General features: G+C 35.4%; 1 protein-coding gene across 1 annotated transcript in view; it reads left to right on the top strand.

Annotated features, from left to right (window-relative positions):
- DNAH12 (dynein axonemal heavy chain 12) overlaps nucleotides 1-26,810 on the top strand; it is a 60,245-nt gene that overhangs the window by 20,875 nt on the left and 12,560 nt on the right. The window contains exons 27-60 of the mRNA XM_039695524.1: nucleotides 513-665; nucleotides 1,070-1,309; nucleotides 1,777-2,022; nucleotides 2,333-2,452; nucleotides 3,157-3,266; nucleotides 3,760-3,943; nucleotides 4,708-4,848; nucleotides 5,756-5,839; nucleotides 5,923-6,111; nucleotides 6,751-6,870; nucleotides 7,639-7,827; nucleotides 8,486-8,637; nucleotides 9,342-9,480; nucleotides 9,567-9,733; nucleotides 10,794-11,049; nucleotides 11,236-11,535; nucleotides 12,245-12,423; nucleotides 13,971-14,163; nucleotides 14,284-14,445; nucleotides 15,742-15,936; nucleotides 16,737-16,870; nucleotides 17,093-17,255; nucleotides 17,707-17,787; nucleotides 18,847-19,023; nucleotides 19,395-19,526; nucleotides 19,954-20,043; nucleotides 21,028-21,168; nucleotides 21,302-21,543; nucleotides 21,883-22,030; nucleotides 22,943-23,088; nucleotides 23,490-23,704; nucleotides 24,592-24,784; nucleotides 25,598-25,790; nucleotides 26,226-26,398. Of these exons, the coding sequence (XP_039551458.1) occupies nucleotides 513-665; nucleotides 1,070-1,309; nucleotides 1,777-2,022; nucleotides 2,333-2,452; nucleotides 3,157-3,266; nucleotides 3,760-3,943; nucleotides 4,708-4,848; nucleotides 5,756-5,839; nucleotides 5,923-6,111; nucleotides 6,751-6,870; nucleotides 7,639-7,827; nucleotides 8,486-8,637; nucleotides 9,342-9,480; nucleotides 9,567-9,733; nucleotides 10,794-11,049; nucleotides 11,236-11,535; nucleotides 12,245-12,423; nucleotides 13,971-14,163; nucleotides 14,284-14,445; nucleotides 15,742-15,936; nucleotides 16,737-16,870; nucleotides 17,093-17,255; nucleotides 17,707-17,787; nucleotides 18,847-19,023; nucleotides 19,395-19,526; nucleotides 19,954-20,043; nucleotides 21,028-21,168; nucleotides 21,302-21,543; nucleotides 21,883-22,030; nucleotides 22,943-23,088; nucleotides 23,490-23,704; nucleotides 24,592-24,784; nucleotides 25,598-25,790; nucleotides 26,226-26,398 (5,747 nt within the window). The remainder of the gene's footprint in view (nucleotides 1-512; nucleotides 666-1,069; nucleotides 1,310-1,776; nucleotides 2,023-2,332; nucleotides 2,453-3,156; nucleotides 3,267-3,759; nucleotides 3,944-4,707; nucleotides 4,849-5,755; nucleotides 5,840-5,922; nucleotides 6,112-6,750; nucleotides 6,871-7,638; nucleotides 7,828-8,485; nucleotides 8,638-9,341; nucleotides 9,481-9,566; nucleotides 9,734-10,793; nucleotides 11,050-11,235; nucleotides 11,536-12,244; nucleotides 12,424-13,970; nucleotides 14,164-14,283; nucleotides 14,446-15,741; nucleotides 15,937-16,736; nucleotides 16,871-17,092; nucleotides 17,256-17,706; nucleotides 17,788-18,846; nucleotides 19,024-19,394; nucleotides 19,527-19,953; nucleotides 20,044-21,027; nucleotides 21,169-21,301; nucleotides 21,544-21,882; nucleotides 22,031-22,942; nucleotides 23,089-23,489; nucleotides 23,705-24,591; nucleotides 24,785-25,597; nucleotides 25,791-26,225; nucleotides 26,399-26,810) is intronic.

Here is a 26,810-nt window from a genome sequence, read left to right as displayed (position 1 = left end):
GTGGATTGGACTGTTTGTTTAAAGTCTGCAACTTCTTTGTTTTCTGTCAGATTTCCTTCTACTTCAGTGGAATATAGGAGAGGATATGGAATGGTCAGTGGAAGGCACAAGCATCAAAGGGGGATGGTGTGGGAAAGAAAAAGAAAAAAGGAAAAAATATATTAAAGGACAGATGGAGAGAGAAGAGTAGCAACAAGCAACAAATTTAACTTGAAAGGTGTATCTAAACGAGAACTGAAAGATTGGGTATAACAAAGTTTGAATAACCAGTCAAGGTCATGATGATAACAAAACTAAACCCTCTGTTAGGATCAAAATTAAATTCTCTTGCCTTTTTTTCCCAGCTGTAAGTACATTTCAGATTCTTTTTAATTAGGAAAACCATACTGTTTATGTCAGACAAAATAAGTGTATGAAACTAGCAAATGCAATTTAATTTTACCATTTTCATGCAGAAGCATTTCATGTGGATGAACTACAAATAATTTCCATGAACTATTTCTGTGCTTTAGATTGGAGCATTTTATTTAAACCTTGGTGGTGCCCCAGAGGGTCCAGCAGGAACTGGTAAAACAGAGACCACCAAAGATTTGGCTAAAGCTCTTGCTGTTCAGTGTGTTGTCTTTAACTGCTCTGATGGCCTTGATTACCTGGCAATGGGAAAGGTAAATGGAAAATAAATATATGTTGTATTTTATTTTTAGCATGAATATTTTAGGGTCCCTCTTTTGCAGCCACAAATAAATGTGGCACCTGTGGTCTGCTGCCCTTGGATGCTATATGCTGTTCTCTACATGTTTAATTTTCTGTGCTCTATGAAAGCCTATTAAGTTGCTAATTAAAGCATGAAACAAACAAGACTTGATGTTATTGGGATCTTCTGATTTAGCTTACTTTAGAGTCAAAAGCTTTGTTCTTAAGTACATCACTGATCTATGATCTAAACAAGTTTAAGCATTATTATTGTAATTGTATTTTTTAAATCTAATTAAACTTCCAACATTATATTCTTAGTCTCTTTTGAATATTTTCTGTTAGCAATATTGTTGGTTTCTTTCTTCATTTGCAGTTTTTCAAAGGTTTGGCTTCATCAGGTGCCTGGGCATGTTTTGATGAATTCAATCGCATTGAACTGGAAGTGCTGTCTGTAGTGGCACAGCAGATCCTTTGCATCCAAAGAGCCATACAGATGAAGCTAGAAACATTTAATTTTGAAGGAACTGAGCTGAAGCTTAACCCCAACTGTTTTATAGCAATTACTATGAATCCAGGTTATGCAGGACGTTCTGAACTTCCAGATAATCTGAAGGTAAAGTAATAAGATAGATGCATCTGTGACCTTTGTGATGATTGTTTTGTCCAGGTAAGATCTTTCCATGAGGAGGCTTTGCTAACTGAAAGCAGAGATAGTGCAGCATGAGGAGCACACCAGCTGCAGATTGCTGAAAGAAAGAAAGTGCATTCTCTCACCTGCCATGGACACATTTTCCTTCCTTACTGCTGGATGTAGCTGTGCAAGGGGCAAATTGCATTCTTGCCTTCTTGAGACAGTGCTGAGGGAAAAGAGCTGGGGTCACAGTGTATTTTATTAATGTACTGCATTGTACATTAAGATGGATATTGGTAGTAACTGAGTTAGGTTAATTTCCTAGGGAGACTTAAGCTGCAGATATTGATAATACTGTTTTATGGTGGGCTGAATACTGTAAAAGTTCTGAATTTATTTCCATTCCTAAATTAATTATTTGAAGATATTTCTTTGGGTATGTATTCCAGGTTCTTTTCCGAACGGTAGCCATGATGGTTCCAAACTATGCTCTGATAGCAGAAATTTCCCTCTATTCATATGGATTTTTGAATGCTAAGTCACTGTCAGTGAAGATAGTCATGACCTACAGGCTTTGTTCAGAGCAGCTTTCCTCTCAGTATCACTATGACTATGGCATGCGGGCAGTCAAAGCTGTGCTGGTGGCTGCGGGGAATCTGAAGTTAAAATTTCCCGCAGAAGATGAAGATATATTGGTGAGTTCCTGAGTGAGTATTTGTTTAAGGAGTTTCATAGATACATGCAGTTCTGAATTCTGAAGGCAGTTCCAGCATATCTTGTCTCATCAATGGTCCGTGTTTTAAAGTTTGCAAAATTAAGATAACAAAATACATGCTGTGTTTTCCTGGGCTGTTCTGATGATTGCATGTTTGGGCTTCTTATCAAAGGCCCCATTTAATGAATTAATCTTTTAATCTTTGTTACATACTAGGTTATTTTAATTGCTGAACACCTTATGCTCTGTCTCTTAATAAGAACGGCAAAATGCATATTTGTTTCTTCTAGCTTCTTAGATCAATTAAAGATGTGAATGAGCCCAAATTTTTGTCACATGATATACCTTTGTTCATGGGTATAACCAGTGATTTATTTCCTGGAATCAAGCTTCCCGAGGCAGACTACAATGTAAGTACTCTTCTGTTTTTTCCTTGGTATGATCATTGTTGATAGTTCTGTGGTGATTTGCTTTGTAACCAGGTGCAATTAATGCAGTGAGGTATTTCAAGATGAACAAAATTGTTGAATGTTTGCAGTGCAACTTTGTAGCAAAGGGAATTATTTTATGTGTGCTGAATACAATCCACATCTGAGTTCCCTTACATTCAGAAGGGTTGTACATTACAGATTGGGAACTGATCTGCAGATTTACCATGTTTTAGGCTTTCTGATTCCTTTCCCAATTGCTGGACATAATTAAGTGAGATAAAGGTTTGTGCTTGTGTTTTATTTTTAGCAACACTTGAAGCAATCTTTGTAGGAGAGTGGTTGAAAAGGATGAGTATGTTGGAAAAACCAAATTTGATTAACTTTTTAAGTTTTCAGTAGATACTACGATCTTGAAAAAAGTATGTGGTTCTGAAGCACAATGCTGGTTTCCTAAGGGTGGTATGCCTTCTCAAGATAAAAACTGTAGTTAAATCCTGTTCTAGCACATGAAGTACAGAAGTGGGAATTTTTTCCTCCAGGAAGTTTGCTGTGTTCTGATTAATACTATTTCAATTATTAATTAATTTGAAACCCTTTGTGGTGAGCATAAACTCCTGTGTTGTCATGCAGGATAGTAATTTAAATTGTAGCAGGACTAAGATTATTATTTGTTTGGATTTTAGGATTTTCTGGAATGTGCCAATGAATGTTGCACTCAACATAATGTCCAACCTGTACAAACTTTTATGCAGAAAATGATACAGACATATGAAATGATGATTGTTAGACATGGGTAAGGTTCTCATCACTGCACTATCTTTTGTAATTCTGACTTACACTGTAGCAGTTATGTGTATGAAGTTATACAAGGTTTTGAGGGTGGCATAATATTCCTCTTTGTTCCAATCAGCTTTGGAACAGCTGATTGCTCATACTGCTTTTGCATGTCCCAAAATTCTTGAGGATGTATGTCAGAGGAATTGTACTCTTCCTGATATCAGAAGCACTTGCACATGTATAATGATTTTAGGTGCTGATATCAGTGTGGTGAAAATTTAGGACTGTAAAAGCTTATTTGTATTAAAATATTAATTGTCAGATCTGTGCCATTTTATTCCTAGCTTTTATTACAGAATAGTAACTGGAGGAAATATGACATGAGCTATATGATGGTTGATATTCAGCTCATCAATGAATCTCTGTAAGATTGTGCCTTCATGTGATCTGTGAAAGTCTAAATTTCAAGGCAAATTTATTAATAGTAGGATTTTTGTTCCATCTAACAGCTTCATGCTGGTGGGGGAGCCATTTTCTGGGAAGACCAAAGTTCTACACGTGTTGGCAGATACGCTGTCTCTTATGAAAAATCGTGGTTATGGTGAAGAAGAAAAAGTCATTTATAGAACTGTAAATCCAAAATCAATCACTATGGGCCAGCTTTTTGGGCAGTTTGATCTGATATCCCATGAGGTAATGCATATTTCAAAAGTGATGTTTCCTGTATATTATGTTATTATTATACTCTCCATATATTATATGGAGAGTAAACTCTTGAATTCATAATTTTATGATTTTATACACAGATAAGAACACAATTGTAAATTTTATTTTAACTAATTCTTTTGTGGCCTGTTTTTAATCAGGATATAAAAAATGCAGTATGTATGTATGCAGTGTGCATGCTGTTATATAGGTTTAAATATGCAAAAAAAAGGCAATACCATTTTGAAGGGCATTGTCCTCTTATATTGCATCCATGCTAGGAAATCGTATCAAACATAACTGTATTCATTTTTCTGTCTGTTCTTAACTTGTTTAATCAAAGTAATGTAAAAACACTCTAGAAAAATCCATGAATTCATGGGTTCCCAAGTGTGAATCTTAGGTTTGGAGGAGGAACAATATGAAGCAGTAAATGTGAAATAGTGACTCTGGAGAGAATTAGAGTGATTCTGGAAAGAAACAGGTGCAAGACAGGGCAGAAACATTTCTAAGTTTACATAAATTGAATTGCTGGTCCTCTTTCTTAAAGTATTTTTTCAAGTGGATTTTTTTTTTTTATTTGCTATTGTTTTAAGACCCTTGTTGAAACTCCAAAGTTAGGTGCTGCTCTCTGCAGCACAAGAGTTAAAAGTGAGGGGTAATGGAAAGCCCAGAGAAGGGTTTCTGTAGCTGGCAGCTCAGGTTGAACTCTGTTTTGTCTCACTCCCCACTGGCACATCCACCCCTGGCAGTGGACAGACGGGGTTGTGGCTACAACCTTCAGGGAGTTTGCGTTGTCCGAGACCCCCGAGCGCAAGTGGGTCATCTTCGATGGCCCCATCGATACTCTGTGGATAGAGAGCATGAACACGGTTCTGGATGACAACAAAAAGGTATAGTCAGTGAAAAAATGCCTGAAGGATATTTTGTGATGCTTCGAAAATATTCTTCTACATATAAAACCACAAATACAAACTGCAGTGCCTGACTTTTGAGAAGAGCAAGTGCAAGATGGTGCTGGTGACAAGTCATGAGCTTTGGTTTTGGGGTTTTTTTGTGGTTTTTGATTGGGTTTTTTTTGTTTGTTTGTTTTGGTTTTGTTTTGTTTGGTTTGTATTGGAATCATAATCACAATATCAACTCATTGCTGAAAGACATGAATTATGTAGTATGTCCTTAATGCCATGATGTAATTTGTGACATAAATTATTGAAATTTCAATGTTAGAAATTGAAATTAATTCTGTATTATAAACCCCATTATTTCAAAGACTGCACAAGCTTAGACACTTATATTTCAAGATAATCTCAAGACACAAAGGGTTGCACTTTCAAAATAATGGCTTCTGAAGTCAAAATTGTTACACCACTTTTGTAAATGGGCCCTAGGAATTCCAAAGCAAAATTAAAAATTGGACACAACATTTAACTTTTAAGTTCTGTATGATAATGTGTCAAAATACTCAAAGTGGACTCTTACTTTAGTACAAAAGGGTAGTGTGTCTCCAGCTGGAATGCTTCAGTATTAGCAATAATAGCTGCAGATATCTTTTGTCCTTTCTTCTTCTCATATGCAAGTTTGATTGTAATGAGCCTACTGGTAGCTTACTATGAGTGAAGAATTTAGCAAAAACTTGATAAGAATCTATTGATACAAGTAGTTAAACATTTTAAGTAGTCGATCTTACCTTTGATTTTACTTGTTTTTGCCAATTTTCATATAGAACTCCCCTGTGATAGGAAGTGTATTTTGATACCAATTGTTTTTTCTGATTTTGCATGTTACTTTTTATCTTTCAAGCTTTGTTTGATGAGTGGGGAAGTCATCCAAATGTCCCCTCAGATGACTCTCATTTTTGAAACTATGGATCTTTCCCAGGCATCAGTAAGTTTTGTATTTAATGAAAATATAAAGCAAAATTTAGTCTATTCAATGCACAATAAAATGAGTTTACTGTTTTTCCTTAGCCTGCTACGGTCAGTCGTTGTGGCATGATTTATTTGGAACCTTCTCAGCTGGGCTGGAGGCCAATTGTTACCTCGTGGCTGAATAAACTGCCTGAACCTCTGAATTCAGAGGAACATCAAGGTCTTCTGCAGGGACTCTTTGATTGGTTGGTGCCACCAGCATTAAGAGTCCGTCAGAGACAGTGCAAGGTATTTTTTGTCATTTTTTCCTGAAACAGCTAGTGGCCATTTCCATTCTGTTACCCTTGGTAGGAGGTGACTGTTCTCTCATGACAAGCACAGTTAGAATGAATATGTGGCTCTTGGGACCAGTGTGAAGAGATAAAATGAGAATGTCAGCTCAGACTTGAAACCTGCTCATAGTTTTCATCTTCTTATTTTAAAAAGTAAAGTAAGTATTTAAAACACTGATTAAAAAGTTTTCCCAAGACAATTTTGTACACTTGTTTTCTTTAAAGATATCATGTTGCATAAGGAAGTACTTTTTTAAGTTTTAGAGGAAATGTGTAGTTCCTTGCAAGCTCAGTGTGACATGCTCAGAATTTTGCTCATGTTTTGCTGTAGTTACTTCTGTGGGTTTTGTTTTGGTTAGGATGTTTAATTGCAGTGTTCACATGGTAGCCATGAACAGGGTTAACAAGCTAAAGATCTTGGCATTTCAGTGACTGAGGAGGGCAAATGATCTTTTGAGTAGAAATCAGTGTAAACCTTGCCTTCTAGGGTGTGTTTAGAATTAGCCAGTGATCTAATTGTTTTAGTATTTTATCTCCGAAAGATAAATTAACTAAAAGTATGTAAATATGACATCCAACTTTTTGAATCTTTTAGGAACTGGTACCCACGAGTGAGATCAATGTTGTAGTAGCTCTCACACGGATTTTTGAAATGTTGATTTGTCCAGCTGTGCAAGAAGATCCCACCAACAAAAGCATCCGTGCCTGGATTATGGTTGGTTTTTTAACATGGAGTGAAATGTGTATTTGTTTCTCTATATCCTGGTTTTCAAAACAATTTTACTAATCCAAGTAACTTTAATTTGTGAATACGAGACATGTGAAACAATTCTGCTACCTCCTGGCTCTCTCTCCCCATACTCTGGAGGTACCTAGATGAGATGGAAGTCTTACAAGTGACAAATATGATTAAAAATGTTACTCTTTTTCCAATTAAATAGGATAGTGCTTTTATTAAATTTCCTTTTTAAGTAACCAAGAAGTTAGCAAAAGCAAAGAGTCTTCTTTCTCTTAAAGGAAATAAATATTTGTGCAACACTGATTGGCTTGAGAAAAAATTTCTATGTAAGAGGGTTTTCTGACAGTTGTATTAGTTGGATCCTGTGTCTGACCTTATGTGATTATTCTTATGAAAAACCAAAGAAAACAGAATGTGAAAGTAGTTATTTAAAATTAAATTACAAAATTCCTAGATCCTGGTTTGTTGTTAGAACTCTTCTCAGGCTTTTTTATCTGACATACTGCTGTGGTCAGCGGCCTTTATTTTTTGTTCTCTCTCTCTTTCTCTCCTTGAGTAAGATTATTTGTGTCCTCTGTCTACAGTCAGATTTCTAAATCTCTTTAGGCCAGGGGTATTCAAGGGCAATTGCTAACGTTTCTCTGCTTAACAATATTTTTTGGAGGTATGTTTGTTAATCAGACTGTACAAGGTTCATGTATTGTGTCAACTTATGGTACAGTTACTAACTTTTTGCCTTTGCAGGGTTGTTTTGCTTTTGCCATAATCTGGTCCATTGGTGGAATTTGTGATGGTGACAGCAGGACAATTTTTGATAATTTCTTGAGGGAAACTTTGTCTGGGGAATCTGAAACAAATCCTGTACCAGAGAATTTGGGAACGTGGGAGTGTCCCTTAGAAGAGAAAGGCTTGGTCTATGACTACGTGTATCAGGTAGGATTGGCTTCTGCATCCACTTAACAGATTCTTACAGTCCTAATAGAAGGAAAATGCAGCCAGGTGGGTTTTTTAACTGTACAAAGCCTGTTGGATGTTGTAGAGTATTGGTTGAATTAAATCCCACAGTACATTTTTCATTTCTTTTTCAAATACCAGTGTACTGACCAATTTTTTAATAAAATACTAAAATGTACATTTCAGTTATATTTGTAATACTGCCACTGCATATTTCTTCTGTAACCCAAGCTCAGTTGGCAGATTCAAATCTGATTTTGTTTAGAAGGAATAATGTGGACTGTTCAGAAGGAAAGCAGAATATTAAGCCCATAGGTAGTTTGCCTTGCAATTTTTGTTTATAGTGCCTATTAGACTGCTTTCTTTTGTTTTTTTGTTGTAGTTTTCTGTATGTGTGTATCTTTTTTGTTTGTTTTCACTGAACAAAGTTTTTAAGAAAACAAAGGAGTCTAAGTTTAGGTATGTTCTTTGATTCTTTGTTAGTGAGGTAAAGCAAACTAAATATGTGAACTTTTGAAACATCAAATATTCATTAATTTCTTAAAATCCATTACTTTAATTTTTCAGAAATGAAGTAGTCGAGAAAACCCTTCATATGTATAACACCAATTTGTTCTACATCTGTGTTTTTTCCTAGCTCAAAGGCAAAGTAGGTTGGGCTCACTGGAATGAATTTATTGAACAAATTAGTTACAGTGATAAAAATGTGAAGATTCAAGATATTATAGTCCCAACCATGGATACAGTTCGCTATACCTATTTGCTAGACCTGTTCATTACCCATGGAAGGTAAGTTGCTTCACTACAAATTTCTGAAGTGAAATTTGATCATAGGCAGAAATACCTCTTATTCTTTCCTTTGAGTTCATTGTTTTTATCAAACCCTCAGTTTATTTGGCCTTTTAAAACAGACATTTACTAGAAACAAAAAAAATTGTCCAAAAGTCTGATTTTAGTTTTTTTGTGAAACCTTATTACAGTCTAACTTTAGTATTTGAAGTCTGATGATGTGCTTAGGACAGCCCAAAAATTGTTGCACCCTCTTTCTACTTTGGCAATTAAATACATATTTTAGGATATTTTTCTTTGATTAATCCTATGAAAATAATTTATATTAGTCATGGTCAGATCATATAAGAGAATAAAATAAAAATGAGCCTCAGGTTCCAAGGCTGAAAGCTTTATAAAGTTTGAATTAATGAAAGACCTATCAAGAGAAATTTACCTCCCCTGTGTGTTCATATACTCCCAACACCAATAGAATGAGGGAATTAAAATGTTTATTTATCCTCCCATTTTCTTGATGGTGGAAGCAAACTAAAATTATGGGAGGGTTTAATGAATGTCTTAGAACACTTCAGTTTCTTCTTTAGGCAAGTAATGTTTTTAGAGGTAGAAGAAGAAGGGCAAGTTAGTAAAACCTTTAACTTCTAGCTGCTTTTAGTTTACAATGTTAGGTTTCTGCAGTCTCTGTGCTTTATTTCTTTGTGAAGACCACTGCTTCTAGTGGGACCAACAGGAACTGGGAAATCTGTGTATGTCAAGGACAAGTTAATGAACAACTTGGAAAAGGAGCGCTACTTCCCGTTCTTCATTAATTTTTCAGCTCGAACCAGTGCCAATCAGACTCAGGTTGGTAGAACAGATTATTTTGGTCTCAAGAGATTGTGGACATGAATGTGTAATCTGTGTTCTGAGTGATCCTCTTTGCATTGCAGAACATTATTATGGCCAGGCTAGACAAGAGGCGCAAAGGAGTTTTTGGCCCTCCAATGGGAAAAAAGTGCATTGTTTTTGTAGATGATATGAATATGCCAGCTTTGGAGAAGTATGGAGCACAGCCTCCTATAGAACTTCTAAGACAGTTCTTTGACCATGGATTTTGGTAATTATTTGAAATACAACTGAAAATTTTTTGTTGATGTATTTGCTGTTACGCTTATTTGTTCCCTTGAATTTTATTTTCAAAACTTTTCAAAGTGGTTTGTAAATGTTAATGTAAATTTAGTATATATAAAAATTATTTAAAGTTGAAGCAATTTCTATTTTACTAAGGACTTCTCAGTTTAGGAAGTTCATGATCAAATTAATTTTGAGTGTTTTAGAATGTTCTAGTGCTGAGCAGCAGAGTCAGTATATGTTAAATAAAATTATTCATTTACATCTTGATTATTTTAACTTTTTCTTTTCCAGTGTAGTTCCTTGTTCTTTTTCTTTCTCTTTCTCCTTAGAATGAGTTGGCAGTTTTCTGTACATATCTATATATATGCAGTTATATAAAACTTCTGATTTTATTTCTTATATAGGTTTCCCTATTATCCATGTTTTTATCAGTCAAATTTTTCTTTAACAAGATCTCAAATTTATTTTTTTTAAATTCACAGTGAAATCAGGTCTGATAATAGGCATGAAATAAAAGAAGTTGAAAGTCTTCCTGCTTTTGAGGTTTTTGGCTTTGCTTATATTGGAAGATTGGAACAGGTGTTTTCCTGAGTCTGGATCTTTCTACAATTCCAGGCACTTCTCAAATACAGCTGCCCTTGTGATTCCAGGCACTGCTCAAATATCTGTTGCTCTTGAATAGATATATACCTTGATACATTACAGCTTTAATACTCAAAATTTCATACCTGGATTTACAGAACACAGTTTAAACAAATAGTCTTTCTTTTGGGCCATAAAATGATATGTTGAGATTAACTGGCACACAGTTAAAGGACTAGTTAGTTTTTTTGGTTGTTTTTTGGGGAGGAGGGGTTGTTTGTTCTTAAAAAGATAAAATATATAGAAATATATATTATATTACGTAATGCCTACTATGTTTATATATTTTTTTTAATACTTTTTTAATGCATGCAGGGGCTGGTCTGTCATATAGATGCATCTAAAGTGTAACAAATGTATTATGTCTGTATTTAAGTGTCACGTGGCATTTTATTTTGAAGGTATGATTTTAAGGACACCTCTAAAATCACCCTTGTTGACGTCCAGTTGCTGGCTGCCATGGGGCCTCCAGGGGGTGGGAGGAATCCTGTCACCCCTCGGTTCCTGCGCCACTTCAACATCTGCAGCATCAACTCTTTCAGTGATGAGACAATGATCCGCATCTTCTCTACTGTAGTAGCTCTTTACCTCAAGATGAATGAATTTCCTCCTGACTTCTCCACAATTGGAAATCAAATTGTCACTGCCACTTTAGAGGTAAGAGGCAAATACTTCCTGGAGATTTCCTTCAATTTGTTCATTGAAGTTGCTGTGCCTTTACAATAATGTAGTGTGAAAGGGGTTTTTTTGAGAAATAACATTTCAGAAGGCATTTGAGAATTATGATAACAATGCAGTCAGTGTTACTTTTTTGATTTTGTTGTTCTCTATTGTTATCTGAAGGTGTATAAGAAAGCCATCAAAAATCTTTTGCCCACACCAGCCAAATCTCATTACACTTTCAACCTGCGTGACTTTTCACGGGTTATCCATGGCTGTTTGCTCATTAAGAAAAGCTCAGTTCAAAACAAACACGTGATGATTCGGCTGTTTGTACACGAGGTGTTTCGTGTCTTCTATGACCGTCTGGTGGAAGATGATGACAGAACCTGGTTGTTCAATCTAGTGAAAGACATTGTGAAAGACCATTTCAAAGAAACATTCGATAGAGTTTTTGCACACCTGAAGGAAGGAAAATCATCTGTGAGTATCATGATTAACCTGTGGCAAAATAATTGGGTTTTTTTCAAATTTAGGACATGAGAGTTAAGCGTAGGTGAAATTTTGATTCAAATGCACATGGAAGTTTGAGTTGAATTTGGCCAAATGTCTTCACAAGGAAAAAAATGTAGAAATTAAAATTGTTTGGGAGGGTTTAGCAGTTGTACATGAGCATTATTTTAAAAAAAATATTACATTTAAAATGTGCTACTTTTCCTTAAAAGAAATTTGTACATCTGCATCCTGTGATTGTTACTACATTTTAATATCTAAAATGCTGTGTAGTTGTGTTGTGTGTTATGCCCTGTCTTCATATTTTTTTTGTTGTTTGTATTTTGTATGTCCTTTGTAGTTGCTTTCATGTATAGAAGAAATAACTTTGTGGTCTCAGTTATCCATTTCATAGTATACATCTGCATGAATTTAGTGTAATCTGAAGGTCATGATTATGAGACTGTTAGTGGCTATTTGAGCCAATTGCTTTCCAAGAACAAATTAAGAATAAGTGTATAGCTCAATGCAGGAAGCATAATATTGAGGGGGGTGTTGTCTGTGAGTCTAAATATTTTGGTGTGCTTATTTTTGTATCTGGGGTATGTCTAAATTCTCCCTTGTTTTCCAAAATTACATTGAGTAATATATTCATTAAATATTAAACTTGACCACATAATTTGTTGAATATTTGCCATAGGTAACAGAAGAAAACATGAGAAGTTTGTGTTTTGGTGACTACATGGATCCAGAACTTGAGGGAGATGAAAGACTTTATGTTGAGATTCCAAGCATTGAGGAGTTCGGTGATGTTGTGGAGCAGTGTCTGGATGAATATAATCAAACCCAGAAAACAAGAATGAACCTTGTTGTTTTCAGGTGTTTATGATCTGTTTTATTAAGAGCTTTAAGCTGTAGTTGATAATTCAGTATATTCAATTTTGTGGATTGTGGTTTTCTCTATATCTCCTCCCCTTTATGCATCCTTTATAGTGTTCATGGTGTTACACCTTTATGAATGGAAGTAAACTGATTTTTTCTTTATGCTTCTCCTTTTTCTATCTGAAAGTAAATAATGAGAAGCTTTTCTCCTAAGGGGCTTTGAATATTTTCCTTAGTTGTTACGGAAACATTGTGCAGTGAATCAGGTAGGTGCTGTACTTCTCCTGGGCCTCTGTCACCAGTGAAGACAGATGTCACTGGACTTTCATTCCCCAAGGACAAGCATCCCAAGAGGGAGATGTTCACAATCATAGCTGTCTGTCTGCTCTGGTGTTATGCAGCACAGCCATGCACCCAGCTGGTGCTGCAGCTAATCCTGTGAAATTTTAGACTCTGCAAGCCCTTATTGTTACCTTAACTTGTGATCATGCATGAGAGAGATTAGGAGGTCAAACTCCTTCTTCCTCCCTGCTGCTAGAGATTACCACCTCTTCATATTTGCCAGGGAAACTTGACACGTAGATACTTCGTGAAGGTGATTAGGGTTACTTCAAACAGTTCTACTAGCAGCTTATTTTAGTCTGGGTCATTTTGCCAAGCTGGATTTCTGAGAGCCAGTATGTACAGCTAGGCTCTCAGTTTGAAGAGCTGGCAGCCTCTGATCAAAGACGTCTTCCTGGGTGTAAAAGCAATATTCCAGTGACCTCACTGAACAGCAGCCAGGAGGGCATATTTGACTGCAGCCTTAGAGTTCAGTCTCATAGATAGCATCTGAATTTGTTTATTTTATTTTTCTAACCAGGAAAAATAAACAAGAATTTATATTTTTTTAAATGTTTGAAAGTTTTTTTGAGTCTGCTTTTAATAGCTGCTCAGCTTGCTTTAATTACCCCATGCCCTGTGCTTAAGCAGGGGATCTCCTATAGGCCTTGCTTCATATTCTGAGATAAATGATGCCTGAGTTTTGACAAGGACTCTCAGTGACATGCAGATACTGCTTCCTGAGGATGTTCCAATGTCAATTCCACATAAAAGTTATAAAACACTGTCAGAGGTAGAGGAAAGGGAAATGTTTGTTGATATGAACCATGTTCCCCCAGTGATTACTTTAAAAAGATACTGAAATTGCTACTCTTCAAGAAAGTTAAAATTGGTGATACTGCTGTTATTTTGAAACAGAGAATTAATGTTTGTCATTTCCTTTAACACGTTTATCCTTATAGTGCTCCTTTTCTTACCTCTGCATGTTCTTTCTAGCAATTTGTAGTAATTTAGCTACATACTGGTATTTGTATAATAGAAGAATTATAAGTTTTACTTTATTTTGTGGTTCATGCCCACTCTTTCTTCCTCTCTACCCCACCTCACCCTGCATTCAGAAATTTGTTTTGGAGATGCTACTCTTTGATTTGTTCCCAGATTTGTGGGTGCAAGGATACCCCTGTGTTTGTGCTCTTTGTGTGATCAGCATGTTCCTGCTGCAGGTACATGTTGGAGCATCTGTCCCGGCTGAGCCGCATCCTGAAGCAGTCCGGGGGGAACGCGCTGCTGGTCGGAATGGGAGGAAGCGGGCGGCAGTCTCTGACCCGCCTGGCAGCCTTCATGGCAAGAATGTGTGTTTTCCAACCAGAGATTTCTAAGACCTATGGTACAAATGAGTGGAGAGAAGATCTGAAAGTGAGTATTAATAGTCTGTCTACGTTTTGACTTCATTTTGAGGAAGGAATGTACAATTTTGTTTTGTAACACACCATTTTGTTTTGGAATGTACAGTTTTAACTTTTGTTGCTTTTTCAGAGACTTCTGAGGAGTGCAGGTGTTAAAGGCTTGAAAACTGTATTTCTAATCACAGACACACAAATTAAAGAAGAAAGTTTTTTAGAAGACATTGACAGTGTCCTCAACACAGGAGAGGTTCCCAATCTTTTTGCAGCAGATGAAAAACAAGAAATTATAGAGGTATCTTTAGAAACTCTCTTTCATTTCACCTCTCTTTTAATCTACTTGGTCAGTTCAGTGTGAAATGTGGATTTTGGACATTTGCACTTCTGTGACTTCTTTTTGAGACTTTAGATTAATCAACTTAGTGAACTTATGGGGTAGTTTATGCCAACTGCAAGCTTTAATTCTGACCTAGTGCTCTGTTCACAAACACATCAAGTTGTGCATATAGAGAACTTGCTTTGTTATGAATACCCCGTGGCTGTAGTTATTTTTGTAGTGTATTGTGTAGGACAAGATTGTGCATCATAATGTTTTCATTGATCAGTGAAGTGCAAAGAGGTGACATTTTTATTGGAACACATGGTCTACCTTTCTCAATAGACTCTTTCTCTCTGGAGCACTAGAGCATTGTTAGACAGAATTTCATAGTCCTGAACAGACAAGGTGGGCAAAGGTGCTCCATGACTTTAGGCTCATAAGTAAGGATGTACTCAGGCAAATTAAAATCAAAATTAACTAAAATCAGGCTTGGATTTTCAATGGCAGTCACAGTTTGGGAGGGAGAGGCATCAATCTTTGTATACATCAAGTTGGAAACTTAATGTTAGAAAACAATATTTGGGACTGCATGCTGTGCTGTCTCCCTGTCTCTGTGATGTTTTTACTAAGTTAAGCAGGTATGCTTCTAGTTGATTTTCAAAGTGGTTCTTAGTACACACACAAATGTTCTGTATTACAATCTCTATATCACTTGATAGATGTTACTACTGGTTTTTCTTGCACTTACATGAATCCAACATGCTCCATAATTTATCTTTCAAAGAAGTTAGATTATAATTCTTGTGATCTTCTTCTGTTACTATTTCATTCTTACCAGGTATATAGTGGCAATATTAAAATAATATGGCTCTTTTCCAATTTTGCAGTTTGTGTGAACATATTCAGAGGGTATATGCTGGAACTTGGTAGCTATCCACAATGTGCCAGCTGGAGCAAAGTTCGTTTTTATTCATTTAAATCTGCTCCCTCCAAAGAATTTTTCTTTTACTCTGTTGTTATGATCTACTCTCTGTTGCTCAGAGCAGCAGATGATCATTTCTGGAACACTTTCAAATGCTGAAAGAGTCACAGATAAATAGTGCAATCCTGTTCTCAGACAGTATTTATTACTTGTTCTGGTTTTCTACTTTATTTTGCCCATTTCCTTTCCACTAAAAAATTTAATTTCCTGGTGGTGCTACCATTAATAGGATTGCTATAGGACTTCAGATGTGCTTAATGAGAATTTATGTAATATTTTTTATTCCTAAGGGTGTTCGTGCAGCAGTTCAGGCTCGTGATAAAGGTGAAGAACTCAGTCCCTTGGCCTTGTATGCCCTTTTTGTGAACTTCTGCAAAGAAAATCTCCACATTGTGGTGGCATTCAGCCCAATTGGAGATGCTTTCCGCAATCGTCTGAGACAGTTTCCCTCACTCATCAACTGCTGTACTATTGATTGGTTCCAGGTATGGGAAAATATTTATATTATTTCCTCAAAAATCTGCTTCAGCTCTCTAGCACTTTGTATTTTTAAGTGCCATTAGATTTTCTTTTGTCTTGCAGAAGTACTCCTTGTTTTTCAAAATTTTAAAATTGCATAAGCCTTTTCTATAATATTTTGGGAGCTCTTTGATTTGTGATCTCAACATTTCTACATCCAAATAAAGTTAAATTTTGTTGCTACACATTTCTGAAGTATAAATAGTCTTAGTTTGATGATGGAAATTTGCAATTTTATTACATAATGTGTATGTTTTAAAGGACAAGAGAAACCATTTCATTGTGACTGTAAAATTATCCTAATTGTGGCTGCCTATTAAGTAGGTCATCCATTGTAGGAACGATTAGCAAATACAAATCCTGGTGCTTAGCAGTAGATCTTTTATAGCAGAATAAAACTTGGAGAAATAGTATCACTGTAAGCAGTATTGCTCTCAGTAAAGCACAGTTAGCACTATAGCTTGGCTCAGTGCTGATGTCAATTAATTTTTCTGCCAAATGTTGAATAGACACAGAACTGTTTGGATGGAGTGTTTCTGTGTAGCTTTGAGCTAGCAGATCAACCAGGAGTTGCCAGAAAAGATTGCATGGGTGGTGACCTTGCTGCCTGAGCTAAACAACCCTTTTATCAATTCATTGTTCTTGAGACACAGCTGGGACTAATGTGTCTCATTCTGGTGGTTTGGATGGTAAAACTTGATTTTAACATTTGAAGACTGCTAACAGTTGGATTTTACAAATTCTTTCTTCCTCACTTCTCCCTCAGCCATGGCCTGAAGATGCCCTTGAACGTGTGGCTAGTAAGTTCCTGGAGACACTTCAGCTCACAGACACTGAGCGTCAGGCAGTTGTACCCATCTGTAAATACTTTCATACTTCAGTTTTGGCACTCTCTGAAAGGTCAGTCTATGGCTTTTGCAAACAATCATAAAGTATTAGGTGACTGAGTTTCAATGCTACTCATTTATATATTAAAATTAACAACTATTTGCCTTCATAAAAATTTTATAAAATCACTGAAGTTGTTAATTCTTATCAAACAGTTACATAACTTTGCTAGTGATAAACTAAAAAATAAATAAAAATTTAAGTTACTCTTTCTTTTTTTTACTTTTTAAATAGATTTTTACAAAGTCTGGGACGCCATAATTATGTTACTCCTACTTCTTATCTTGAGCTTATTGCTGCATTTCAGAAACTTCTTACTGAGAAACGAGACAGTGTAATGAAAGCCAAGAAGAAATATGTGAATGGGCTAGATAAACTAGCTTTTGCTGAGTCACAGGTGAGTTACCACAAATACGGAACTGAAATTAGGAAATGTTTGTCAAATGCAAATCTTTTTTTGGAGAAGTCAGTCAAAAATGTTACTTCAGATTTTGTTTAGCTCAATCTTTAACAGTAAAACTAACAAATGAATTTTGCCTTTTCTTTTCTGCAATCACAGAACTTGTGCTAAAGCCATAGATCTCTAAGCATATATTGTTAAGTAGTGTATGACCAGAGCTGTCATTTCCTTGGTGGTTAACAGGTGACTATAAATGATCCTAGTTCTAAAAATTAGACATTGTATGTAGGAGAGAAAAATAAGTCTTGGGAATGTTTTGATTTGGAACTGAATGTTACATCCTTCTATCAATAAAGTAGTCATTAGATAAAATCTAGGTCTTAAAGAAATTGCTGGAAATTGTGCTTGACCCTTCTGGACCCCACCTGATTCTTTTGTATTTGCATAGGTTGGTAGGATGAAAATAGAATTAATTGAGCTGCAGCCCAAACTGGAAGCGGCTAAAGTGGAAAATGCAAGCATGATGAAGGTAGAGTTATACAAATACAGCTTTGTGGCTTTTAATGTAAGCATGTGTCTTATTTCACTGATGGGTGACTTCCAGAAAGTAGGAGTTGAATTGAGGTTTTTGAGCTCACTCCTTGTTTACAGAGGTTTACAGTATTCTGAAACTGGTTTTTTATGTTTATAGCCTTAGAACAGAAATAAAATTTCATTCTTTATATAAAATACATTCTCTGGATATACAGTCATTGCCTGAGCTCCATGCTGCAGGATGTTAGAGGAACTTTGATGCTAATAGTGAGTGAATCAGGTTTCCCAAGTTGATTCACAAACATTATGAAAATCTCAGATAGTTTTACCATGTGACCAGATATGATGAAACAAATCAGAACAGTTTTGTGTGGTCTGTCTTTGCAGGCACAGGGATTATATGATTGATTTAAAAAAGGATCCTGGGAATTTAGTGGGATTTAAGATCAAAAATCTTGGGTGTTTTGAAAATTCCAGTATATGAAAATGCACACATACTTATCCAGGATGTGACTGTTCCATCACCAAAAAAGCATGATTTAATTGGCATGTTATACACTTGTTTCTGATTGCTAAGTGTTTTTACAGGTACAGTGATATCTCTTCTGCCTCTAAGTAAACTGAATGTCACTTCCCTAGAACTGCAAAGGGAGTTGGATAAAGGCTTGACTTATCCCTGAAAAGAAAATAAATTTCAATAGTCAGTGTTACAGACTATGAAGCTAAAACTCCCTGTGAAAGCTCATCCCTTTTAGTTACAGTGTGATGTGCAAACATGAGGAGCTGCTCCTGAACTTCAAACGTATTTTAAATAGCTTTTTTTGAGAGTAATTTAATATTATGCAGTTTATCTACTGCTAAAACTCCATTTGGATGTTGCAATATGTTAAAAAATCATTCCCTTAACATAAATTGAAATTATGTTAACATATTAAAAATTTCTGTGTTCCCTTTATATTTTACAGTATTCTGTAAGTTCTGTAGTAGATAATTTCAGTTTATTTGATCACTCACGGCACGATATAAATAAAGCCCACTCATGGTTTTTCTTTAGATTATAGAAGTAGAATCTGCAGAAGTAGAAGAAAAAAGAAAAATTGTTAAAGTGGATGAAGAAATTGCTACAGCAAAAGCTGAAGAAGCTCAGGCACTGAAAAATGAATGTGAGAGTGACCTGGCAGAGGCACTACCTGTCATGGAGGCTGCAATTGGTGCTCTTGACACTTTGAAGGCAAGCTGATCTAAATCTCAGCATTTGAAAGTGTTATGTAGCCCTATAATGAAGTAGGAATTTAGAAGAATAAGAGATGACACAAAAGTGTATAAAAAATATTCTGACCTGGAATTTTTAAAGCATAATTTTATTTAATCATTAGTTTACAGTTTATTAGCATTAATTTAATTTTTTTTTTCCTCTGCATAGAGGATAGTGGTGGATATTGTTAATCATGATGGTAACATTGTATCATCCCTTCTAAAAGTCCTCTGTTACCACTTACGTTCATTGGTAACAGTGTTATAATTCCTCTTTTTTTCTATCACTTCATCTACTGAGTGCTGAAAAAGATATAATACTTCATATATTTATTTTATTTTTCTTAGCCTTCTGATATAGCAGTTGTCAAAACAATGAAAAATCCTCCATCTGGTGTCAAACTTGTCATGGCTGCTGTCTGTGTCATAAGAGAAAAAAAACCTGAAAGAATTACAGATCCTTCAGGATCTGGAGGCAAGGTAAAACAGCAGATGATAGTCTGAAATAAAAATGTAATTCATGTTCTTTCCAACGCTTATCCAATAAGCAAGATAACCCATGGTCCATTCAAATAGGTAAATACTTATAGCCTCCACCCAGGATTTTACTGAAAACTTTCCAAATTTTTTAATGTGATTTAATTTTTTAATTAAGATTTAATTTTCTTTACACATTTCTTGAGAGTAGATAATGCATAACTTCCATGTGACACTGTTTACTTTTTGACTAAAGTATGATTGGAAGGAAATGTTTGATCTGACAGACTTTCTGCTTTATTGGCCTCTCAGGGAGATACCTGATAATCAGTATTAAATATTCATGAATTTTAATTAAATGAGGTTTGTAATTGTTTGTATGTGTATTTGTTTTAAATCCTGAAAAGGTATTTCCTACTATGTTTTGTAGATTTTGGATTATTGGGGTGTAAGCCAGAAAATGCTTGGCAACATAAATTTCTTAAAGGAATTGAAAGCCTGTTCTGAGAAACCCATTCCGGTAAGGCTTTTTCAGTAATTTTTACCACACACTTTCTTGCAGGGAAAAAGCAATAAAATGAGAAAATACTTTATTGCAGGCATCATTTGTCCAAATCAATCAGTTTCTTCTGAGCCTGTGTCCTTTTTGTTATGAAATGAACTCATTATAGCCTCATTTCACATATTCTGTTTTGGGAATTGCTGGGGATTTTCAGTGGAACCAATGGACATTTGATCCATGTCCAGTCTTCCTATGCCTTTTTTTTTTTTTTTGTTGGTTTTACTAGATCAACCATTCAGCATTATAAACTTCTTTTTATAATTGACTGTCCATTGCTGCCTTTCTTAACATATTTTTCTAATTGTATTATTTTTTATTAAATGAATGAATGATGACACAATGGGTAATATTTTGTTAATTATTTTGGCAGATATACAATAAATGCAAAAATGCACTAGCTATATAACCTTTCAAATATGATCTTTTCTCCCAAAAGTCTTATTATCCAAGAATGTGATTCTTGCCCTTGGCTGAATTAATTGGAAGTGGAATATGCTTTGCCCTTTATAAAACTGATCCCCAAAAGTAGGCACAAGCAATTACATTCTGTATTACATTAGGAAAAATGCATTTTTATAGTGTCCCCAAAGTTGCGTATTGAGAAAAAGATAGCAAATAATGGAATTGATGTGTTTTGCATAAAGGGCAGTGTAAAGTAAGGCTTCTCTGTGACTGTAATCTCTTAGAACTTATGGAGCTACCACTTGGAAGATACAGCAAATGCATGATTAGAAAGCGTAAGCACAGGATTAGAATGAAAACAGGGAAAGACTATGAAACATGATAAGAACATCAAAACAATCAAATGAGCAGTGATTTCTACAACAATTATTATGGAATAGTTCTTTCTTATTTCATTGTGTAGAGAAATGGCAATGAATCAGTTCAGTTTTGAGGTGTCAGCTGTGAAATCTGATGGGCTATAATGCTTTTCTTACCCAGGAGGCTGTCATGCAGAAAATTCGGACTGAATACCTGACTAATCCAGAGTTTGATCCACAAGTGGTGGCTAAAGCTTCCTCAGCAGCAGAGGGTTTATGCAAATGGATTAAGGGAATGGAAGTCTTTCACAGGGTATCAAAGGTGTGGTTTTGATCCTTGCCCTTTGGTGCTGTAGAATCGTCCTTTGCTCCGTGTATTCACCCTAAGCATTGTAGTTAATAATAAAATTACAAAAATGTACTAAAGCATTTGTGGATTGGTTGTAATTGAATAGGAGATTGAACCCAAAAAAGAACATTTAAAAGTGGCAGAGGAGTCCTTGGCAGTGACAATGGAACTGTTGAATCAGAAGAGAGGAGAACTTGCAGAAGTTGAAGGCCGTTTGGCTGCTCTGGAACAAACCTTTGCTGAAAAGACAGAAGAAAAGGCTCGTTTGGAATTCCAGGTTGATCTGTGTGCTAAAAAACTGGAACGAGCAGAGAAGTTGATTGGAGGCCTTGGTGGAGAGAAAACAAGGTCAGTTTAAAGTTCGAATGTCAGATAAAACAACCACTTTAGAAATAGAAATTGAAATCACGTTCTCTAAGCCTTTAATGCTGTGTTTGTGTCTGAGGACTGTAACACTAAAGAATGTCTGGCACCTTGAAATTTTCCTAGTTGTTTTTAGCATAAAAATGTGGGCAGCAACATTGGGAGAATTGTAGCAGAAATCTCTTCAAAATGAGAATAGACCACATGAATGAGGTTTTAATATTTTTCACTATTATTACCTAAGATCAACAAAACCAAGTTGATTTTTGACATCAATATCATTAGTGTGGAGGTTTCAGTATGACTTTTTTCTGCTTTTCATAGATGGAATCAAGCTGCATGTGATCTTCAAGAGGAATATGATAATCTGACAGGTGATATTCTGATATCAGCTGGTGTAATAGCATATCTGGGAGCTTTTACTGCTGGATTTCGACAAGAATGTACCAAAGATTGGAGCAAACTGTGCGAGGTTAGAAGGATGTCTTAGAGTTAAATAAATGTTTTGGTTTTTTGAGACTACAGTAAAAAGGCTTCAAAAATCCCTTGTAATTTACCTAATATTAGCCTAGTAGACCTCTTAGGATCAATTCTGCTGATCCAATATTTTGTAGATTTGAATTTAATTAAATAATGGATTAATTATGCACTTATAATTTACTCCACAATAGCATATCAGAAACAAGAGACCATCACTGATTTTGTAAGGCTTGATTGTTACTAAAGTAAAATCTCATTGTTTTCTATATTTTTGCCTTTAAATAAAATAAATAAATTTAAAATGTAGTTATGTGTAATGTAAAACATTCTGTAATTTACGCCATCAAGTATTTGTATGTTAATTAGATGGTTAATTGTGTGGTTTGCAAGGGGACACTTCCAACATAGGGACCCTAACCCAAACCTAACCCTAACTCTAATCCTAATGGCATATGAATGCCATAATTCATAAATCAAATAAATTAATAAATAATTGACAAATCAAGTGATATGGAAGCACTTAAAAATGCATGAAGCAGTAACAAATCGGCACTGTATTGCTGTACTGATTTAATGGAAGATATAATTAGATATTTCCAACTTGTATGTATTTCTTAAGTCATAACTTTATGTAACAAACCTCCCACATTATGAATGTGCCAAAAACTGGACAAATCTTACAAAATTTGATGAAAGAATAAATATTTAGTGGGAAAATGTAGTTAATTATCGAAATTATAATTTTATTTTCCCCAGGATTTTTACTTATACATGACCTATTTCAGTTTCTTAAAACAAAATGCATATTGTATTTTTGGCTTGAATTGGTATTTAATAAAGATATAAAGAAACCCAGAATAAAGAAAAACATTTCTTTTATTGGGTTTTCCCTCTTCTTTTTCAGGAGAAAGAAATCCCTTGTTCTGAGAACTTCTCTTTGAGCAAGAATCTTGGTGACCCAGTAAAAATAAGAGCCTGGAATATTGCTGGTTTGCCAACTGATGTATTTTCTGTAGACAATGGGGTCATTGTTGACAATTCAAGACGTTGGTAGGTGACAAAAAGGTTTCATTTCAAATCCAAGCAAGTTCCCACTTAAAAAAAGATAATATATCTAGAAATAGTGGTGTAGCTTCTGTAGAGCAATATAATTTAAAAAGAAGTGGAATCTTTATATTCCGGGTGGAGGTAGAAGAATATTTTACAATAATTCTGTATTCTGGTTATTTTGTGAAGATTGTTCAAATTTTTTGCAACTTTTACAGCTATTTCTGCTATTACTTTTCAAATTATTGTAAAACACCTATGCATCCATTATTCACTGATATCTTAAAATAACAAAATTAAATTGTATCACTTCTTCTCGACAGTCTAATACAGAAACATGTAAAATGGTTTACAATTTTGGAATATGCCTGCAAGCACTGAGGAAACTGTCCTGTGTTTTCTAGGCCATTAATGATTGATCCTCAAGGTCAAGCAAATAAATGGATCAAGAATTTTGAGAAGGACAACCGTCTGAATGTTATCAAGATCAGTGACACGGACTACATGAGGACTGTGGAGAACTGCATTCAGTTTGGGACTCCACTGCTGCTCGAAAATGTTGGGGAAGAATTAGACCCATCTCTTGAACCTTTGCTGCTTAAGCAGACATTTAAACAAGGTACAGCAGAATTAATTTAGAACCCTGAAGGAGAGAACATTAATGTTCAGTTTCTAGTCTCTGGCACCACCTGATGTTTTTCATATTGCTCTCTTCTTGCCTTAATTCTGCCTCTGGTAAGAGAAGGGTAATTGCACAGCAGCCTGAAGTTTTGCTTTTTAATAAATGTTATTCCTGCCTATCATGAAAATGGTTTTATGTGAAAACCTTTACCAGATCACTATAGGGGACTAAAGAAGTTCTGTGAAGAAAACATTGTCAGTGAAATTGTTTGGCTTGTTCATTTTCATATTTTTTAGTCTAATGATAATATTTGCTAAATTTTGCATGAACAAAGCAAATAAAGCTGTCAGGACATTTTGCTTCAGGCATAGTTTTAACTGTACTTAGCAAGTAGCTAGGAATTTGGTTTTCTGCTTTTCCTCCTGTTAGATGACAGAAAAGTGCACATAAAGAAAAATATTTTTTCCCTTCCTTCCTACCTAGTTTGTCTTTATTGGTTTTCATGTTCAGAATTAAAAACAAAAGGAAAGTAAAGCTCAAATACTTTTTTTTTTTTCTTTGTGGCTTTCAGACAAGTAATTCAATGAAAGAATAGTCTCTAAGAATAGAATATTTGAGAATAATTCCACAGCTCTCTGTTTCCATCTCTAGTTTTTGTATAAGCAAATTGGAAGTACAGTGGTGATAGAATTGACTTGATTTCATCTGCTGAGAGTGATAAATGGCCTCATTGAAGTCTGTGAGAATTTTTCACACTATCAGATATGTTTACTAAATTTACTTCTCTGGAAATTTGTCATTGATGAGAAGTTTGCCTTTATTTAATGACAGAAGATTTTTTTCCTATGAATAAATTTTCTTACTGTTTCTCTTCTTAACTTCAGGAGGTATGGATTGTATCAGGCTCGGTGAGAGCATTATTGAGTATTCCAGTGATTTCAAGTTTTTTATTACCACAAAACTAAGAAATCCACACTATATGCCTGAACTTGCTACAAAAGTTTTATTACTCAATTTTATGATCACACCAGAAGGACTTGAAGACCAGCTGCTAGGTATTGTTGTAGCAGAAGAGAGGTAAGTCTCTCTTTGTGGTAAACAGCCATTAAAGGTTTTTATGGCATAATTCCCATGAAAGGGAAATTAATTTACTGTATAGAAGAATGGATGTTACGTGGTATAAAGTTTGCTCAGTAACAGCTTTAAATTAAAATTTTATTATTAAAAAAAAAAATTTGTTAGGGATAAGTGTCCACAAGTTAATTAAAATAGCAGATGTGAAATCATTGTTTTTCATGGCAATTTTCTCCTGAAATATTCCTTGAATGTTAGAAAACTTTGTAAATATTATTTGAATCATTACTGTTATTTTTTCAGTGTGACAAAGCATAGACAAAGGCGTAGAGGGTATCATTTTAATTTTGTATGAAATAAATGCAAAGTACCTCTGAAACTGATTATGGATCATATCTGAGCCCTCACAGAGGCACAGAGAAACAGTATCTGGGTTGGGCAGGCATGTCTTGTACCTGGGGTAAACTGTGTGCTAACAGAAGTGTTTCCAGCAGTAAACTGGCTCTGTGTATCACTTGGTGGGTTTTTTTCAGGCAGCAGCAATACAGTAAGAGAAAAGTAGGATGCACTGCCATTTTCAAAATGCTAAGATGTTAAAGATTAGGCCATCATTTCCAAATACTGAGTAGAAGTAATGCGAAGAAATCTATACTCCCCAGTATAAATAGATGTTAATAACAAAAAACCTCCTTGAACTGAAAAGAATATTCACAAATAACTTCCTGTAGGAAGAGGGAGTAATTTTCATGGGCTTTTTTTGCAGCGAGTGCAAGATGAGCATTGACTCATTTTGGTTTTTGTGTTTTTCTTCCTTAGGCCAGATTTAGAAGAGGAAAGAAATGCTCTCATTGTTCAGTCCGCAGCCAATAAAAAGAATCTACAAGAAATTGAGAAGAAAATTTTAGAAACTTTAGAGTCATCTGAAGGTGATATTCTGGAAGATGAGACTGCCATCCAGATCTTAGATTCTGCCAAAGTCATGGCTAATGAGATCACCAGAAAACAGCAGGTAAGGAGTGTGTATGTGTGCTTCCCTCAATAATACTGAGAAATTAAATGTTAAAATTTGCAGCCAGCAGAAGGTCTCTGATTTGGATGCATAGCACAAGGATCAAATTCTGTGCTAGTGAAATGGAAAAAGAAATTAAATTGGATTTGTTCTAGAATCTTCACTGGTAGTTTATTCAGTCTGTAAAATGTTTTAAAGTGTGTGTGTCTGTAGTGCAGGTAAATAGATCAGGCAGTGCTGGGGTAGGGCCAAGTGCTCGTTTCACCTACTGGGGTGGTGCCTTCTGGAGCAGAAAAGTTACAGCATTACTCTGGTGCTGCAGTGCTGTATGGCACTATTTTGGAAATGCTATTAAGTAGTAATATTTTCGTAGAACATGAAGAGTATTAAGCCTATATTAGGAGCTGTTGTTTCTCCCCTGCTGCTGGTGTGCAGATTGCAGAGAAGACGGAGCTGAAGATCGCGGAGTCGCGGGAGGCGTACCGGCCCGTGGCGCAGCACTCGGCCGTGCTCTTCTTCAGCATCGCTGACCTGGCCAACATCGACCCCATGTACCAGTACTCCCTCAGCTGGTTTGTCAGCCTCTACATCAGCTCCATTCATGACAGGTAAAGAGGGGCTGTCTGCAGAGAATAAGGGGGTTTCAATTCTCTTGTTATCAATAGTTTTCTCCATTTGGAAACAGTTTGCCTCATTAAATGCAGGATTTTGAAGGAAAATAGGGTTTATTAATGAATTAATTTATCATTTTAGTTACTGTTAAAACAAATTATGAACTGTAAGGATGTGCTATATTTAAGTATTTCAAAAATGTGACTTAGTGTGAAATCAGGTTCTGAAATAGGCTCCATTTTGATGACTGAGTGCCACCACTGAACTGTGGCAAGTTGATTTCAGCTTATTATTTTACTTGGGACTTCGAAAAGTGCTACAATCTTTTAAAAATACAGGGAGTATAGTTGAAATTTTGGGGAAACTGCCACCTAAGTCCCTTCTGGAGCCTGTGGATCTGATATAAAT

The sequence above is a fragment of the Passer montanus genome, unplaced genomic scaffold (assembly GCF_014805655.1).
Source record: "Passer montanus isolate IOZ18808 unplaced genomic scaffold, ASM1480565v1 scaffold9, whole genome shotgun sequence".
In the NCBI taxonomy this organism is placed as follows: Eukaryota; Metazoa; Chordata; class Aves; order Passeriformes; family Passeridae; genus Passer; species Passer montanus.
Note: the sequence above shows the minus strand (reverse complement) of the source record. Positions and strands in the feature narration are given on the sequence as shown.